The following is an 18332-nucleotide window of genomic DNA, read 5'->3' on the forward strand; positions in this document are numbered from 1 at the left end:
GGAAGGGTGTCTTTTTCACTATCTGTAAGCATCAGTGCTGCAGGAGGGAGGGTGTCTGAGGACGGTTTTCCTGTTAGCAATTCTTCGTGTAGCAATAGGCTGTTTCCTAACTCCTCAAGTGTTCTCCAAGTTGACTGCTGCTCACCTTTGTGGTTCTGCTCTCGATATTTGTCATGGTCTAAAGGTGGGGAAGGTTGCAAATCCTTTTGGGCCCTGTAAAATCCCTAGAAGTCTCCTAGAGTGTTAGGTTACTAGTGTGGTTCTTCTAGCTGAAGAATTTTTGAGTTGCCCATTGAGTTTGTTTTGGAACTTTCGTAGCCTTTGTTGAAAACTGGGTAAGCTTTAAGGGTTTCTAGCCCTCCCTTTGGCTGCCCCAGTTTACCTTGTCTTGTTTTGGAACCGGTGAGATCTTCCTGAAGGCCTGTGCACTGCTGTGGGCTCCAGGGCAGGGAGTAGTTTCCTCGGGCCTTCCACCTGTGTCCACAAATGGGGCACTTCTGCCACTCCACACAGCTCCAGGGGGCTTTTGTTCAGGGTGGGTCTGTACGTGTGGCCTGCGGCTAAGGGTCCTGGGAAGGTTAGTCTGTAGGAGGCAGGGCTGGTGCCCTTCTGTGAGCTCCTTGGCGGGGCAGATAGAAGGAAGAGAAAAGCCCACGGTGGATGCCCAGAGCACTGAGGTAATTAAAGTCTTATGAGGCACGTGTCAAAAATGGTTACTGTCTTAAAATCCGTCTCAGATGGAAGGGACTGAGGGCTTGTTACCTCAGACACCAGGGGACGTGGGAAGCACCGTGTGTTCCTGTGAGCTCTCCTGTGGGTGTGGGGCCTCCAGGCCCAGCCAGGCATTTTTTCAGTCAGCCTTGGTCACCTAGAAATATGGAAAGTGCACACGGGTGGGTCCCAGTCACTAACCCATGAGAAAGAGGGTCAGAGAAGATGAAGGAGGCGCAGCTGCTGGGGGGCCGCTGTGGGGATGGCCCCTGGGAACAGTGCTGTGCCTCCTACCTTGGTCACCCCCCCACACACACACACACACACACGGGCAGACCTGAAAGGCTGGCCATTGAGAAGTCACACGTTTCTGTCACCGAGATCTCTGCTTTTGGGTTTGCAGGGCACTTGCTAGGAGACACAGATTTGTCCCCTTTGGAGAGTATTTGTACCTCCCCTCTGAAGCTGCTCTGCCACCTGCTCTCCTTCCCACTTTATTTTGCTCATGATCTGCAGGTCGAAATGAGAAGGGGCAGCTGGGACATGGTGATACCAAGAGAGTTGAAGCCCCCAGACTCATCGAGGGTCTCAGCCACGAGGTGATTGTGTCTGCAGCGTGTGGGCGGAACCACACTCTGGCCTTGACAGGTAAGGAGGTGTGTGGTGTTGTCCAAATTAGGCAAGAGGCCAAATGTTGCCCCTTTTGTAGGTGGGGGAGGTGGAGTCAGGATAGAATGATGTCCCCGAGAATCAGGTGGTGGCTTTTGAGGGCGTTGAGAGCGTCCACCTCAGGCCCAGGGAGCCTCTCTCAGATTCTGAGCCCAGGAGCTGCCTTCTCTGTGTGCTGTTTCTGGTGTGAAATGGTTTTGCTCTGAAGTATCTGCTCTGCCACCTTTTGGAACACACTGTCTCACTTTCATTCTTCTTGGCTAATGAGCTGTGTTCTTTTTTCGGTGCCTTAGATTCCAAATCTAGTTCAAAACATTCAGCATTATTTCCCCTTTTTTAATGTTGCTTTTTCCTCCCAGAAACAGGCTCCGTGTTGGCATTTGGAGAGAACAAGATGGGGCAGCTGGGCCTCGGGAATCAGACAGACGCGGTGCCCAGCCCTGCACAGGTGGGTGACTTGCCACTCCAGCTCGGGCTTGGCGACCTTGTTTCTCTTTGGTTTTGAGTTTGATTTTCTGAAATGGGGCTGTGTGTTGTCTCCACCCTTTGAGTTGATCGTCTTCTTGTAAAGAGACTCCACATGCACTGAGTGTAGTTCACGTGCTGTAGTCTTCGGAGCAGGTTCAGTTTGTCATCACAGCTGCAGAACTTCCTGAAATCGATTTTTCTTTCCAAACGGAAAAATCTATCAGAGAGGCCCTTGTTTTAAGTCTGCACAAGTCTCTACTTTCCAGAGAAAGTGAAAAAACTTTAGAGATGGATGTGATTTGTCTTTATCTGCAAATACTTTGAGTCTTGACCTTGCATAAAGTCGTATGCCGGGTGTTCAGAACACAAATAGGAGTTAGGAAGTCACTTGTTCCCAAGAAACTTACGATTAAGAGGTGAGATTTATACCTAAGAAATGACCTAATATAAGGCAGCAGAATGCCAAGTGTCTAATTAGTGGTTTAGAAAATGAAGGGAGGTTCTTTTGTTTCTTGGTTTTAAAAAGATATAAGACAGTGAGTGGCCAAGCTTATTTGTGGTTCAGAGGCTCTTTGAAGTGTTTGTGTTTTTTTCTCCGCCTTTTGCTCTAACGTGGAATATTCCAGCGTGAGCAAGCATTGGTGGACGTGGCCTGTGGTTCACACAAACAGGCTCTGCTCTTTGTTGGGAACTTCCAGCAATGCTGTTATTTCATGTCCTTAGGTTCTCTCCCAAGGGCTTTCCCAAATTGATTAATTGATTTGGGAACTTTCCCAAATTGATTAGTTTGCAATAACAAGTGCTCTAAGTACTTCTTTACATTTGTTTCCAAATTCATTTACTCAGGGCCTTTGCTGTCATCCTTCTATCTTCCTATTTTTGAACCATTCTAGTTCTAGTTCACAGTTTCAGTGAAGAGACTGAAAAAGTTAATTTCATTGGTCAGCAATAACACTTTAAAAGAAAAAAGAAAAGCTTTTACAAGTTGGGGGTGACAGTGAAATTAGAGTGAGGTTCACAGTCTAGTGTCCATTAGTATCTATTTTATCTCACCCTCGTGCCCACAGCCAGGCAGTGGATTCGGTGTTGATGGGCACCCGTAATATGGGAGGGATGACGCTGGGCATTCTGTGGGCAAAAGAGATGGGACCCGATTTTTTTGTCTTTGCAGTCTGCTCTGTACTGGGAAGATGGGGATCCAGAGGGTGTTTCTTTATGTATTTTCTAAGCTTTATATTATAAAAATGCCCTCAGTTTTTTGCCTTAAGAATTGTTGAATCCCTTAAATTTCCTTTGTAACCTAGTAATTGTTTCACACAACCTGCAGAGTAGAGACTTCATCAATCTTTAAAAAAAAAAAAAATCATAAAGTCTGCTGTCTTTGTCTTTCCAGATAATGTACAACGGCCAACCAATTACCAAAGTGGCCTGTGGGGCTGAATTCAGTATGATAATGGACTGCAAAGGAAACCTCTATTCCTTTGGGTGCCCTGAATATGGTCAGCTGGGTAAGGAAGTATATATTTTTTTAAAGCTCTGTAATCTAGCTGTGTATTTACAATCAGAAGTCAGTGTGAGGCTTGCACACACATGTTAGAAATGTGGGTAATTGATCTGGGATAATGGCCTTTATCCATTAAGTGGATCTCACATTTAGTGGAACAGCTTGTTATAACTCACGGGGTTGTAGAAAATTACAATGGCTTGCCTCAGTGAAAAGTCAGGACTGAAGTCTGACAAAGGATTTTTTTTTCCCCTGATTTGTGAATTCATTTATATATAAGGATTTCAAAAGATGTGAAAAAAACAAAAACTATGTTCATTCAGTTACACATTAAAGATTTGCCTTTATTCAAAAGTGAGAAAATGACACAAGATGAAGGATGTTCTGAAAACCCTGGCCTTGTTCATCAATTCAGGTACATACATGAGGAACCACTATTTATAAAAGTGACAGGGATTCCTTCCCATTTTTCATCCAACAGGATATACACATCCAAAAACGTATTTACTTATATCCCATTGGGTAGGGAAAAAGAAAAACCAAAACTCAGAAACCAATTCTCAGTAAGTGGGAAGTGCCTTGCATCCTAAATTTGCGAGGTCTCCATTTTCTTTTCCCATCTGACGCTGAAATGTTCTTTCCCTCTTTGTGCCTCCTCCCACCACCCCAGCCCCTTACTCGCAGGCTTGCCGAGTAGGAGGTGAGGAGTGGGCGCCCTCTGCTGGTTCCGTAGCTGCATCCACTTGCCAGGTAGCAGCAGCCCCCAGTTTCTGGGTTGCTGGGTCTTGACGTCATTAAAAGCAAGCAGATGGAAAAGTGTATAAATAGAGTGAGGAGCGTCTCACTGGCCTCAGACATTAGGGAACAGTGACTTTGTGAAACTAAATATACTTCAAATCAGAAGCCAATAAGTAAGAACAGCCCCTTACGTGCACACTTGGTGTTGGTTGGTTGCCAGGGAGTTGTCAGAGACTGTTGGAGAAGCTGTTTCCATGGCCACAGGTGCTCGCATTGTACCCAGCCCTGAGCAAAACACCGGAAGTGCGTTGCTGTTCTACTTCCTGGACCGCATGTAGCTCCCCTGCTGCCTTTTGCTTCCCTAGATCTAACAAGCAGCTGATCATAGCATAGTGATTTTCCTTCAGGAAAAATGAAATGATCTCATAGTAATAATAATAGCTAACATTTACTGAGCAGCTACTGGGTGTACTAGTCACTATTTAACTACTTTATACGCATTCTCATTTGTTCAGTTCAGACTCGTTTTTTAAAGGTAGTTTGGTTTATCTCTATGGAATCAGTCATTGACTTGCCAGCCTACTTTAAGACGTTTTTTAATCACACTGTCTAATTCCAGAGAGATCCTTTTAGAATGAGAACATAGCTGTGACTTGGAAGTTTATTTCCAGCTCATGCCCCCTCTCTCCCCCTATCTAGTTCAGTGCATTTACTGGGTCACACAAGGTAACAATGCGAATGTGTCATTCGACTGTGTATTTTAACAAGCTGGTTCCCTCTCTAGAGGAGCAGGGAATCCTCCTTGTTCCAAATTTCCTAGAGGAATTGCTGCCCTGGACTTTGGGGGAAAAGCAGATGTGCACAGCTCCTTTAAAAGGATGTCAAAGGAAAAGAACAGTTCCCAAACACTCTTGCTTTCTTGGCCTTGTCTGTCTGGCTCAGTACCCAGGCCTTCCTTATCACTGAGAAGGGTCTCAATATATTTCTTGACCGCTTTACTGAATCTTTGTCCAGAAAATAGTATTTTAAAATACTTTTTTTTGTGCTTGACACCACCTTCCACGTCCTGAAGTGCATGTGCTTTGCTGTGGTGTCCTTAAGTTTATCAAAGCCTTGAAAAGGTGGGCGATCCCTTACCCATGCCCCTGGGACTTAAGTTGATGGGCAGGTTACAGGGGAAGACTATGGCAACAGGGGAGAACTGGCATCCTAATGTGAATTGATTGACAAGAATGTTAGAAAACAGCACTGTGTAAACAAACCCTGTAATTCTATTCTGCTTGTTTTGATTGTGATTTCAAGAGATCTAAATAACACAACATTGACAGACAAGCATACTGTGCGGCTGATTTACAAACTACACAAACCATGATAGGATAACGTTGCTGTTAACTAACCAAGATAGTTAGAAAGCAGAACGGTAGCAGTTTGAAACTACAGATAGTGGCACAGTTTCTGGTGTGTTTTTAGGCCTGCACTGTACCTGGCTCCTTGTTTTAGTAGTGTGCTGAGTTGGTGTCCTAGGAAACTCTTGGATTGTGCCAATTATAGTATACAGATACCAGGTTTTAGCAACCCGTAATGACATGCCTAGGCGCATGTGATGCACGAAAATGGAAGTCTGGAATTTTATGTTAAGTTTTCCTGTCCGTTCTTGACCCTTCTAGGGGCATCTTGAACACCACCACCACCACCCCCCCCAAACAGGGCACAAACCTTGCTTTGTAGGCCATTCTTTTGGATCTGTAGCTTCCAAACTTTTGACTGCAGACAACATTAAGAAATAAATTTTATATTGCAACCCAATCTGAAAGCTGAAAGTAGGTGCATACACACAAAGAATTTTCGAAATTAATGCCCTTGTGTACAGTATCTTTTGGGATTTTAATTCTATTGCATTCTTTTTTTTTTTTCTTTTTTAAATTAAATTCCGTTTTATTGAAATATATTCATATACCATACAGTCATCCATGGTATACAATCAACTGTTCACAGTACGATCATATAGTTATGCATTCATCACCACAATCTATTTCTGAACATTTTCCTTACATCAGAAAGAATAAGAATAAAAAATAAAAGTAAAAAAGAACACCCAAACCATCCCCCCCATCCCACCCTATTTTTCATTTAGTTTTTGTCCCCATTTTTCTACTCATCCATCCATACACTAGATAAAGGGAATGTGATCCACAAGGTTTTCACAATCACACTGTCACCTCTTGTAATCTACATTATTGTACAATTGTCTTCAGAAGTCCAGACTACTGGGTTGGAGTTTGGTAGTTTCAGGTATTTACTTTAGCTATTCCAATACATTAAAACCTAAGAGGCATTACCTATACAGTGCATAAGAATGTCCACCAGAGTGACCTCTCAACTCCATTTGATATTGCATTCATTTTTTAAAAATACTAGTCTCAGCCCACAAAATGGATTTCATGACCCACTACTTGTGTTGGGTCTCAGTTTGAAGAATATTGCCTTCATTGACAAAAGTATCCTAGTGACGCCCAGACTGACCAGACAGAGACAGATGCTCTCTGCCTGCTCCAGAATCTGGGGTCTGCGAGCCCACCCTCTGCAGCAACCAAGCTCACCCCTGCATCTCTCGGGCTGCATGCCGCTGCCTCTGACTGCCAGCTCTATGGTCACCGCAGGACACAACTCCGACGGGAAGTTCATCGCACGGGCACAGAGGATAGAGTATGATTGCGAGCTGGTCCCCCGGCGAGTGGCCATCTTCATCGAGAAGACAAAAGATGGACAGATTTTGCCAGTCCCAAATGTGGTTGTGCGAGATGTGGCCTGTGGTGCCAATCACACGGTAAGGCTTGAGTTTTTCTGAGATTTTCATCTTGCTTCTTGAGAGTTGTCACACCGGTGTAGAGGGTGTGGTGTTACTTATGCACTAGCGTCCTCATGTTTTGGCTTTGGCCAGGAAGTGTCTGTGCAGTGTCCTGGACCTCCTGCCTTCCTCAGAGGGCTTCGGACCCTTAAGTGGGCCACCGTGGCCACGTGGCATAGTTCACAGTTCCCTTAGCACATCCGTTAGCAGCTCTGTCCGTGACGTCTAGTACAAACACATCTAGAAGTGAAGACATTTTGGTGTTGCCTCCACCCCACCCCCCAAACACCCACAAAATGGAATCACAAGGTAGGTATTTTGCTGCTTTTTGCTTTTGTTGGTTAACAGAACATCATGCCACGTACATCTTATCCGGTTGTTAGACAGTATTCTTCCAGGTGTTGGATAGTTTTTAATCATGAAAGTTGTATCCTTGAAGATTACTTTAGATAAACATGAGTAAAGATTTTTGTCTTTATATGTTTTCAGTTCCCTTCTTGCAGTTATTTTGCCTGAGAATGCCTGTGAGAGAAACTTGGTCTCTTCTCTGTAGAAAGAGCACTGGGCTGGGAGTCCAGAGACCAAGCCGGTGCGCCTGGCACTGCCGCCAGTTGACTGAGCCATCTTGGGCACAGCTCCTTTCTTTGGAATCGTCCCCATTTTGTGCACAAGGAATTAGACGAAGAGATTTCAGTCCCTTCATGTCTAAAACGCAGCACTTCTATTTTGATTAGTGTCTTCAGGGGAAACAGTTAGCTTTTGTTTAGGCTTCTTATGTAAAATTTTTAAATAGGTTTTACATTCACGTGGTTCATAAATTAACGTCAAAGATACTGTGAAGAAAAGACAGGTTTTAATTTGTATGTTCTCATTCATCATGGTCATCTCATGACCAGATGGAGGTTAACTGTGTGTATGTGGGTGGCGGAAGTCTAAAGAAAAATCCAAGATGGGCAGGTTTTTTTCTTCCTCTTTGTTCTTCTCCGAAATTTAATCAATATTATACACGAAATTGAATGTATTGCCCTACATTCTGGAGCCATAACCCTCTTGCTTCTGAGGAGGAAAAGGGAAAGACTTGTGACAAAAATTCAGATAAGAATGGAAAATAGAGTTCCAGGTAGAGAAAATGGCAAACTTGGCCTTGTACTGAATGCGTCGTTTTGCTATACCTGCTCCTGTCACATCCTCGTCCCCATTGGAGGCAGGGGGAGATTATTTTTCATGTTTCTCCTCCTTTGCCATTAGCTGTTGCATCAGGTTTTCCGTAACAAAAGCCATGGCCCATCCTTTTGGGTGGGCCTGTTTGTCCCAACACTGTGTTTTCTCTCTTCTCCTGCAGCTGGTCCTGGACTCCCAGAAACGCGTTTTCTCTTGGGGGTTCGGTGGCTATGGACGGCTGGGCCATGCGGAGCAGAAGGACGAGATGGTCCCTCGCCTGGTGAAGCTGTTTGACTTCCCTGGTCGTGGGGCATCCCAGATCTACGCTGGTTACACCTGCTCCTTTGCCGTCAGTGAAGTGGGTTAGTGGTTTCTTCCCCCAATTGTCCTTTGGGGTGGAGGTATCCAGAACCAAGTCGTGGTTTTTTTCCACACCATCACAGATCGGTGATCAGAACCACACAGCCATTTTCCCGGTCCCTGACCATGAGCCTTGATTTAATTTACTTCCCAGTGTTCTTTTAAATAGAAAATAGAATGCTCCTGTCCTCTCACCCATGCAAACTGTCCAGGCACTTCCCTTTCACGTTGATGTTTCTGAAGGCTGGAATTCAACTGTTTTCGAATTTCTGGTCATGGTGGGAACTTTTTTTTTTTTCCCTCTAGGTGGTCTGTTTTTCTGGGGGGCCACCAACACCTCTCGTGAGTCCACCATGTATCCGAAAGCAGTGCAGGACCTCTGCGGCTGGAAAATCCGAAGTCTGGCATGTGGGTGCGTGAATCTGTGCTGCTGAACGGTATTCTGTTCCCTCACTGCGTGTTTTGGAGGCACTTGGGGGGCCCTGCTCTTGCTGACAGCCCTGCCAAGAGGGGCTGGAAGTGGTCCTGAGCGTAGACCGACCAGGACCCTGTCAAGGCATCAGACACACTGGATCCCCGAGTCCCAGAAGTTCAGGGAGAGGCCAGGGGCTGCAGGTGCTGGAATGGCTGACTTCAGTGCCGGCACAGAAAAGAAATTATTTTGGAGGTTTTTTTTTTTTTTTACAAAGGTTTGGTGTGCTCTGCTTACGTTATAGGTTCAAAAGTATGTTTAGTTGGAAATACAGTGGGATTTTAGGCACTTTGACATACTAGGAAGAACTCATTGGGAGGGGTTGCAGCCAGCTGAGAAGCAGTGTGGTGGGGGGTGGGCAGTGCGACTCTACCCTGCTGGGATCTTTAGCCCCACCCAAATCCTTTGTGGAGCCCCGCCCCCTTTGGAATAAGCGTTGGTTCATTCTGACTCAATCCCTTCTCCTTGCCCCAGTGTGTTTGTTCATCCAAAGTTGACTTCCCATTGAGAAACCTAGGAGGGGGGGCGGGCTGCCAAGGTCCCGTGGCCCTGTGGTTCCCAGGTGCTGCTGTGTTTGTGGACATGTTGATCGGCCTGCATGGGGCAGTCTCGAGGGCTCTGAGGAAAGCCTTTTGGTCCCTTGGTTGTATTTGTTATTTGGGAATGAGTACCTTGTGGCAGTTCCCATGGGATCTACGTTATTTCAAAGCCAGTAACCACCCCCCATGCTCCTGAGCAGGAGGCTCCTCAGGGCACGTCTGTGTGGCAGGGCAGTGAGGTGGGGATGGAGGCCGGGCGGCGGTAACAGTGTGTGCCTGTTTTCAGGAAGAGCAGTATCATCGTGGCTGCGGACGAGAGCACGATCAGCTGGGGCCCGTCTCCAACCTTCGGGGAGCTGGTGAGTGGGTGCTGCCCCCGTGCCATGAAGGAGGCTGGCTGGCTCTGGGCAGCCCTGGGCCTGTGGGCCTACTGGCCTCTCAGCCCACCTCCTAAAAATACACCCAGGCAAATGTGTCTCCCTTTTTTGTTTCTTTGTTGCATTAAGGTCTGCGACATTCCGTAGTCTTTGGGTCATATCAGCTTTCAGAGATAGTCTTGTGCTGATAAATAATTGTGAAAGCCATTTCTGTATGCATTATAGAGTGTGGAGACTGGGCAGTTTGGGATTCTAGTATCCCACCTTGGCTTTTGTAGGCCATAGTTCGGTTACAATTGTGGTAGTGCAGTGACAGGAAGGGGGGCAATTTCCTTTCTTCCCTTGCCCAGGAGGTCAAGTTATCAGGAAGATCGCATCATTTGAAGCCATATGGCCAACGGGTGGTGCTGGGGCCAGTGGGTAGCCCGCAGGGGAGCTCCTTGGCGTTCCCTTGGGTCCTCAGGGCCTTTGACCTCAGCTAGCAGCATCAGGCTTTTTTTTTTTTTTTTTAATCATTTTTTATTGTAAACTACAACATATATACATAGAAGTGATAACTTTCTGAGTGCAATTTAACAAGTAGTAGAAAGCAAATTTCAAAGAATGTTACTGGTTACAGTTCTGCAGTTTCATTTATTTCCTTATTGTGAAATATACATGTAAAAAGGTGATAAGTCTTTTAAATTATGATTCAACAAGTCGTCATATAGGAAATTTCCAAAAATGTTATGAGTTACGGTACCACAGTTTCAATTATTTCCTTATTGTGAAATGTAACATATACAAAAAGGTGATAACTTTCAAATTACAGTTTAACAAGTAGGTATAGAACAAATTTCAAACAATGCTATGGGTTATAGTTCCACCATTTCAATTCTTTCCTTCCAGCTATCCTAATACCCTAGCAACTAAAAAAAAGAAAATTATATAGATTCAGTATTCATAATCCTTTGTTAAATTTCATCTTATCTGTTGCTACCTCTTCCTCTAGTTTAATCACTTTCCTGATCTTCAGGGATGTCTAGGCAGTGCCATTTGTTTGCATTCCAGACAGCAGTTTGCTGTCAGACCAACCTCTTAGGTAACTTGGGACTTCCTTCAGTTTCCTTAAATGGAGTTGAAATCTGTTCCCTGTTTTTAATCTCAGTTACTTGAGTGATGAGGTTAGGACCAGTGGCCCTCAATTTCTCCCACATGCTTGGCTTCCACGGACCAAGTTTCTTTGAGTCTTAGGTTCTGATATTTGGCAAATACCTTCTGGCTCTTTATCGAGGAGAGCAGCTTGGCCAAGGAGCTTGCTTCCAAGGGGAATTCAGCTGTGGCTTTGTCCTGACAGTTTACTTCAGTCATTATCTGACCTTCAGCTTGGCTCTTGGTAGTTTGTTCTAAGATTAATAGTTTATTTTACTGTTTCCTGACAGAAATGTGGTCTGTTTTCTCATGGCTAGGAGCTGATGCCGCTGGCGGGCAGGTGGAGAGAGCAGGCCTTTTTTTTGTTTCCATCTGTGGGGCCCTTTCTGGGAGTGCTGGGCTGAGCTCTCCTTTCCCCGGTGTTCTGCACCTGTGTTCGGTCTGGTGGCTTCAGAGGGTCCCTCCAGGGGTGGTTGCGTTCAAAACCGTGAAGGAGACTGAGAACCTGGCCAGGTTGTTATGGATTGTTTTTACAGAAGGACAGATATTTTCTGTGGAGTTTGGCCTTCTGAGTATGAATTTTGACACTAAAGGGGATTGAGGGGGAAAATATTTTGGCAAGTTTTTCAGGGGTGAGAGATGGCATGGCACCTTGGAGGAAGCACGTACTGCACGGGAAGGTGTGAGCAGGCACAGTGGACAGTGAAGTGGTGGAGATGGACAGCTCTGGGGGTGGGGAAGGTCGCTTGTTCTTCCAGCTGTGGTCCCTGTTGCCCATCTCCATGTCTCAGCCCGTGGCTTCCCCTTAGTGGTCTTTGGGTCCTTGTCCAGTTCCTTTGGACTCTGTAGGGAACTCTGGTATCTTAGAACCATTACTCATATAAATAGCACTTTCTGTCTCTATGGATTTGTTTATTCTATAGATATTTCGTGTAAGTGGAATCGTATATTATTCGTCCTTTTGTGTCTAAGTTCACTTAGCAACATGTTTTCATGTTGTGTGTGCCAGAACTTTCCTTTTTATCCACTGTTATGGATATACCGCATTTTGTGTGGGCACCCATTGATGGACACTGGGGTTGTTTTCACCTTTTGGCTATTGTAAATTACGCTGCTATGAACATTGGTGTGCAAATATCTGTTTGAATCCCTGTCCTCAATTTCTTTGGGTATATATCCATAGGAGTGGAATTGGCTGGATCATATGGTAATTCTGTGTCTAATATTCTGAGGTACTATCAAGCCAGACTTGTCCACAGTAGCTGCAACATTTTACATTCCCACTAACAGTGTACACGGATTCTCATTTCTCCACAAAACTTAATTTTCTGATTTTTAAATAATAGTCATCTTAGTGGGTATGAAGTGGTATCTAATTGTGATTTTGATTTGCATTTTCCTAATGGCTGATGAGCATCTTTCCATGTGCTTGTTGGTCAGTTGTGTGTCTTCTCTGGAGAAATGTGTATATAAGTCCTTGGCCCCCTTTTTTTTTTTTTTATTAAATTCAGTTTTATTGAAATACATTCACATACCATACAATCAGCCATGGTATACAATCAGCTGTCCACAGTATGATCACATAGTTACGCGTTCATCACCACAATCTCTCTCTGAACACTTTTCTTACATCAGAAAGAACCAGAACAAGAATAAAAAATAAAAGTGAGAAAAGAACACCCAAATCATCCCCCCATCCCACCCCATTTGTCCTTTAGTTTTTATTCCCATTTTTCTACTCATCCATACACTAGATAAAGGGGGTGTGATCCACAAGGTCTTCACAATCACACTGTCACCCCTTGTAATCTACATTATTATATAATTGTCTTCAGGAGTCCAGACTGCTGGGTTGGAGTTTGGTAGTTTCAGGTATTTACTTCTAGCTATTCCAATACATTAAAACCTAAGAGGTGTTATCTGTATAGTGCATAAGAATGTCCACCAGAGTGACCTCTCAACTCCATTTGAAATCTCTCATCCACTGAAACTATTTCGTCTCATTTTGCATCCCCTTTTTGGTTTAAGAAGATACTCTCAGTCCTACGATGCCGGGTCCAGATTCATCCCCGGGAGTCATATTCTGCATTGCCAGGGAGATTTACAACCCTGGGAGTTGGGTCCCACGTAGTGGGGAGGGCAGTGAGTTCACCTGTTGAGGTGGCTCAGTTAGAAAGAGAGAGAGAGATTGGCCCACTTTTTAAATTGAGTTGTCTTTTTGTTGTTGAGTTGTAGGAGTTCTTTATGTATTCTGGATCTTGAACCCTGTTCTAGTTTGCTAATGCTGCCGGAATGCAAAACACCAGAGATGGATTGGCTTTTGTGAAAGGGGGTTTATTTGGTTACACAGTTACAATCTTAAGGCCATAAAGTGTCCAAGGTAACACATCAATTGGGTACCTCCACTGGAGGATGGCCAATGGCGTCCGGAAAACCTCTGTTAGGCATATGGCTGGTATCTGCTCCAAGTTCTGGTTTCAAAACTGCTTTCTCCCAGGATGTTCCTCCCTAGGCTTCAGCTCCTCAAAAATGTCACTCTTAGTTGCTCTTGGGGCATTTGTCTTCTCCTAGCTTCTCCGGAGCAGAAGACTCCTTTCAACGGCCATCTTCAAACTGTCTCATCCACAGCTCCCTCTTGGCTGTATCTCCTCTTCAAAATGTCACTCTCAGCTGCACTGAGTTCCTTCTGTTTGTTAGCTCATTTATATGGCTCCAGTGTTTTAATTTAGACCCACCCTGAATAGGCGGGCCAACACCTCCGTGGAAATTATCCAATCAGAGTCATCACCCACATTTGGGTGGGGCACACCTCCATGGAAACACTCAAAGATACCTCTGCCCACACAAGGTTACATCAAAGATAATGGAGTTTTGGGGGACATAATACATTCAAACTGGCACAAACCCTTACCAGATAAATGGTTTCCACATGTTTTCTCCCATTTTATAGGTTGTCCTTTCACTTTCTTGATATAAAGGCCAGTGAATATAAACTGACTAAAGTCCAGTTTATTATTTTTTTCTTTAGTTGCTCATATTTTAGGTGTCACATCTAAGAATCCATTGCCTAGTGCAAGGACCTAAAGATTTCCTTCTCTTTTCCCCTAAAAGTTTTGTGGTTTTAGCTCCTTGATCCATTTTGAGTTAATTTTTGTATATGGTGAGAGGTAGAAGTCCTATTTTATTCTCTTGCATGTGGCTGTTCAGCTTTCCCAGCACCATTTGTTGAAGGGATTATTGTTTTCCCCCATTGAATGGACTTGGTACCTTTGTCAAAAATCAGTTGGCCATAAATTATGGGCTTGTTTCTGGCCTCTCAATTCAATTTATTGATCTTTATGTCTGTGGTGCCAGCACCACACTGTTTTGGTTTTTGTAACTTTGTAGTTTAAGTTTTGAAATTGGTAAGTGTGAGTGCTCCAACTCTGTTCTTTTTCAAGATGGTTTTGGGTATTTAGAGCCACTTGTTCCGTATGAATTTGATGATAAGATTGCACTGAGGCAGTTAATTGTTCTGGGCAGTATTGACATCTTAACAAAACGACATGGCGGTGGCTTTTGTGGGTAGATGTTGGTGGCACTGTGTGGCCCTCGTGACTGAGGATGGCCGGGCTTGGAGTCGCAGAGGGGGCAGCAGTCATTATTTCTGGCTACCAGTTAGCGGGATGCCTGAAAACATTGCCACCAGTCCCTTTCTCACACTGTGCCAGATGGACCCCATGTCGTGTGCATCCCCTCTGTTTGCTTTGCCAGGGCTACGGAGATCACAAGCCCAAATCTTCCACCGCGGCCCAAGAGGTGAAGACGCTGGACGGCGTTTTCACAGAGCAGGTGAGCTCTGTGCCAATGAAAAGCAAAAGGCCTGGGTAGCAGAGACAAAACAGCCGCCCAGGAGAGAACAAATATTGTGCGTGCCTAGTTGCACCGTGCTCCTCGTACTTCTGGTCTTCTTGGCCCATTTGAGTCACATTTCAAATTGCCTTCACCAGCTTTCCTGTTGCCTTACACTAGAATTGGCTGACAGGACCAGCCACCACCAGGAGAAGGAGCAGGTACAGAGGCTTGGTGGCCGTGCCCTCTCTGGGTTGCGCCCATAGTGCAGCTGCAGAGCACAGCCACTCTCAGGCGAGCGTGGACTCCTGTCTGTACATCACACCTCCCCCCAAGACTGGTCCGCACCACTGGGCCGTGGGGTGGAAGCACTGAATGGAAGCTGCATGGGGCAGATGGTGGGCGAGGGCCCTGCTGTTAGAGTCACTGGGTTGCCAGCTCTCGTCTGCCAGGACACAGGTGCCGCGTGCACCCTCACTCGTGTGGGACTGTGGCCAGAGCCATTGTGCCAGAGAGGTGGCCCTGTGGCCCACCAGTTCCTGCCGCAGAGATGGTGTTGAGATGCCACACTTAGTGAGCCGTGTCCATCCAGGTCCTCGGTGGCAGCTGAGAAGGCAGGGGCTGGCGGGCAGGGTCTTGGGGGGCTGGGGTGGGTTGTATCAAGACCGGCTGTTTCAGTGAAGGCTGTTCAGTTCTCCACTCCTCTCCACACTGGCCTGATGGACCAGCACAGCTTATTGGTTGTCCCTTTTCTCTCCGCTTTGGGTTTTTCTGCTCCAGACTTGACGAGGGGCCTAGATGAGCACTGAGACGCTCCTCACACATCCACTACTGAGTTCTTTGTTCCCTTAGGTTGCCATGGGCTACTCGCACTCCTTGGTGATAGCAAGAGATGAAAGTGAAACCGAGAAGGAGAAGATCAAGAAACTGCCAGAGTATAACCCCCGAACCCTCTGATTATCCCTCCCGGAGTCTTCCTCCAACTCCACACCTCGCGGCAGCTGTCATTTCCATGTGCACTGGGACAGGAAGTCAGAGGAGGGATTTAAAAAAGCAAACGTCGACCGAAGGTGCATTTTTGTTAGACTCCCTGAGGTTCCGTTTTATAAGTGATTCAACGTTAACTACCTTTTTCTGTATGCTTTCCAAAGTGTTTTTTTCTTCTTCTTAGTGTTTAATTAAAATATTTGCTCATAGTTGTCTACCATTCCTATGAAAGAGGCAGAAACTTTGAGCAATCTAGGTTTTTTTTTTTTAAGTTGTTTTTCATTTTTTCTCTCCTAAATACACTTCCCAAACGTCCCTTTCCAATTGTCATTAGCATTGTGAACCGAATGGGTGCTACATGAGAGAGGAATCACCATTTACTCTGGAAAAAAATGTCCGTTCCGGGATCCCGCAGCAGCCGGGCAAAGACGGTCCCCAGTGGCCACTCTCCATCCAGTCGCGTCACGTGCTTTAGAAGCACCTGGGTCTCTCCTTCCAGCTTTCTCTTGTAGACCATCCGAGGCGGGGAGGTGCTCAGTTCCTCCCCTCGGCTGCTTGTAAGCCACAGCCTTTGGCTGCGATGTTGCTTGAACTTGCCGCTTCCCTCCTGGTGAGGGCTTTGGGGTCCTGTGTAGCCATTCCTTGTATCTCCTTTATTAGCTCTAACAGAAGTCCAGATGAAAATTAGGCGATTGTGGAACCAGTGGGGACTTAAGGTCTGGGGCAGAGGTGGGGAACATTTGTCTCTCCTGAAAGTTCTGGCTTTGGGGGGGTCCCCTCATGAGCCTAGTTGCTAGCACTCTCCTCTGGAGACGGAGCAGCCAGTAGCAGGAAGACAGGAATTCTGAAGTCCTTGCCAAGACGGGATCAGCCCTTTGTCTCACCAGCCGCTGTTCCCTTGTGCTTCTGTCCTTATCCACCACCCCCCCCCCCCCGCCTGAGTCCTGCCTGGAACAGGCCCTTCCTACTTGAGAGACTTGGGGTTGGGGTAACAGCTGCGCTAACCCAGCTCTCTTCTGTTGTGTTTGCTTGACTCTGGTACCAAATAGTTGGGATCACTGAAGAAGCCCCCTTTCCTGTGCCTCTCGGCGCAGGGGCTGTGACTGCTGCCCGATTCCCCACGAAGTGCCCCCCGCCCGAGCGCTGCCTGGGTTGCACAGCTCCGCGAGTGTTTCGAGGTGCCTTTCCCGGAACCCTCCTCTCACTTGGACCCAAGAGTGGTGACAGCTCTGGCGGGGGCTCTTGGTTTCAAGAGGGTCTGGACTGGTTTGGGTGCTTTAAAATAGATTTTTAGTTCAGTGGTGCTTATGGGAGAGATGGAGATAGAACCTAACCTGTGAGACTTGGGTGGATGGGAAGGTTAAATATTGCGCTTTTGTTTTGCTTTTGCTATTGTTACCACTTTTCATTGTCTTAATGTTAAAATGCCAAAAAAGGATCTAGTTGTTGTTGCTTTTTTCCCACTCTCCCCACTCCAGCCACTCCTTTGCAGTGACTTCTGCCTTTGTGGGGCATATAGCAGTGTCTGTCTTGGCCAGTTGTCATGCCTTGCTGAAGGAGATTGGTTTGCATCTTCTAAGATTTAGTCGAATTCCATGCTCATCTGTACCGTCCTCTGTCCAATAAGTAGTCTAGGGAGAAGCTTGTGCATCTTAAGAGCTTCTGCTAAACTAACCGAATTCATCCAGATCACTCAAAACCACCATTTCTGACTCAAGCTTCCATATGTGGAACCTGATCAGCTTCCCTGGCCGGGTGTCTTTCCTGGGTTGTGGCTCAGGCATACGTTCCATGTCCCCCTGGGGTCTCTCTTTAGTTGTGTGGTCACCTGGTAGCTTGGGGTTGGAGGAACCAAGGGTTGAAGAAACTGTAGCCAGGGTCCTGGCCTGTTGCAGGAACTGCCCTTGGCTAAGCTGGGTCTCAGATCTTCCGGTGGACTGATCTGAAATTGGCAGCCAGTCTGTTCTAGAACCCCCTGCCCCCCACTTGCCAGGGACTGGAGCAGGAAAGGGATGTGCCTTCCAAAAGAAGCCTGCCCTATTCCCTCCCACCATCACTCCTTGTGGCTCAGAATTTTAAAATGAAAATACTGATGGTCAGAGTCCTTTAGAACCAGGAGTTTGGGGTGGGCTTTGAGGGTGGTAGCTCCTGCACTCCTAGAGAAAGGTACAAAGAGGCCTGGGCTGTGAAAGTGCTTTACGGCTGGCCCTCGTGTCTGCCACATCTCCCAGCTCAGGAGGTAGAAGTGGAAAGATGAGGCTTAGCGTGAAGGGGAATCCAAGAGGAGGCTGTGGCTTGGTCGAAGGTGCCTGGTTTAGTGCTGTAATTGTCTTTTTTTATATATATATATATATATATATTTCTGGGAGTAAACATTTTAAATAAATGACGTCATTGTTTACTCTGTTTTGGGCTTTTGTGTCTGTTTTTAGTAGAAGGTAAACAAGTTGCAGCTCCATTTTCTTGACCCTTACAGATGTACCACCTCTCAGTGTGCTGCCTGCCCACTCCCAAGCCCTGGCACCCACAGGGGCTG

The 18332-nt window shown here is 46.1% G+C and overlaps 1 protein-coding gene across 2 annotated transcripts in view; it reads left to right on the forward strand.

The window, feature by feature from the left end:
- Positions 1-18202, forward strand: part of RCC2 (regulator of chromosome condensation 2) — a 32395-nt gene extending 14193 nt beyond the window's left edge. For both annotated transcript variants that reach the window (XM_037828376.1, XM_037828377.1), the window contains 9 exons: positions 1228-1359; positions 1740-1828; positions 3242-3356; positions 6751-6917; positions 8281-8461; positions 8766-8871; positions 9757-9829; positions 14732-14809; positions 15662-18202. In XM_037828376.1, the coding sequence (XP_037684304.1) occupies positions 1228-1359; positions 1740-1828; positions 3242-3356; positions 6751-6917; positions 8281-8461; positions 8766-8871; positions 9757-9829; positions 14732-14809; positions 15662-15766 (1046 nt within the window). In that variant the 3' untranslated portion in view covers positions 15767-18202. The remainder of the gene's footprint in view (positions 1-1227; positions 1360-1739; positions 1829-3241; positions 3357-6750; positions 6918-8280; positions 8462-8765; positions 8872-9756; positions 9830-14731; positions 14810-15661) is intronic.
- Positions 18203-18332: the final 130 nt, after the last annotated feature.

Source organism: Choloepus didactylus, chromosome 2 (genome assembly GCF_015220235.1).
Source record: "Choloepus didactylus isolate mChoDid1 chromosome 2, mChoDid1.pri, whole genome shotgun sequence".
NCBI lineage: Eukaryota > Metazoa > Chordata > Mammalia > Pilosa > Megalonychidae > Choloepus > Choloepus didactylus.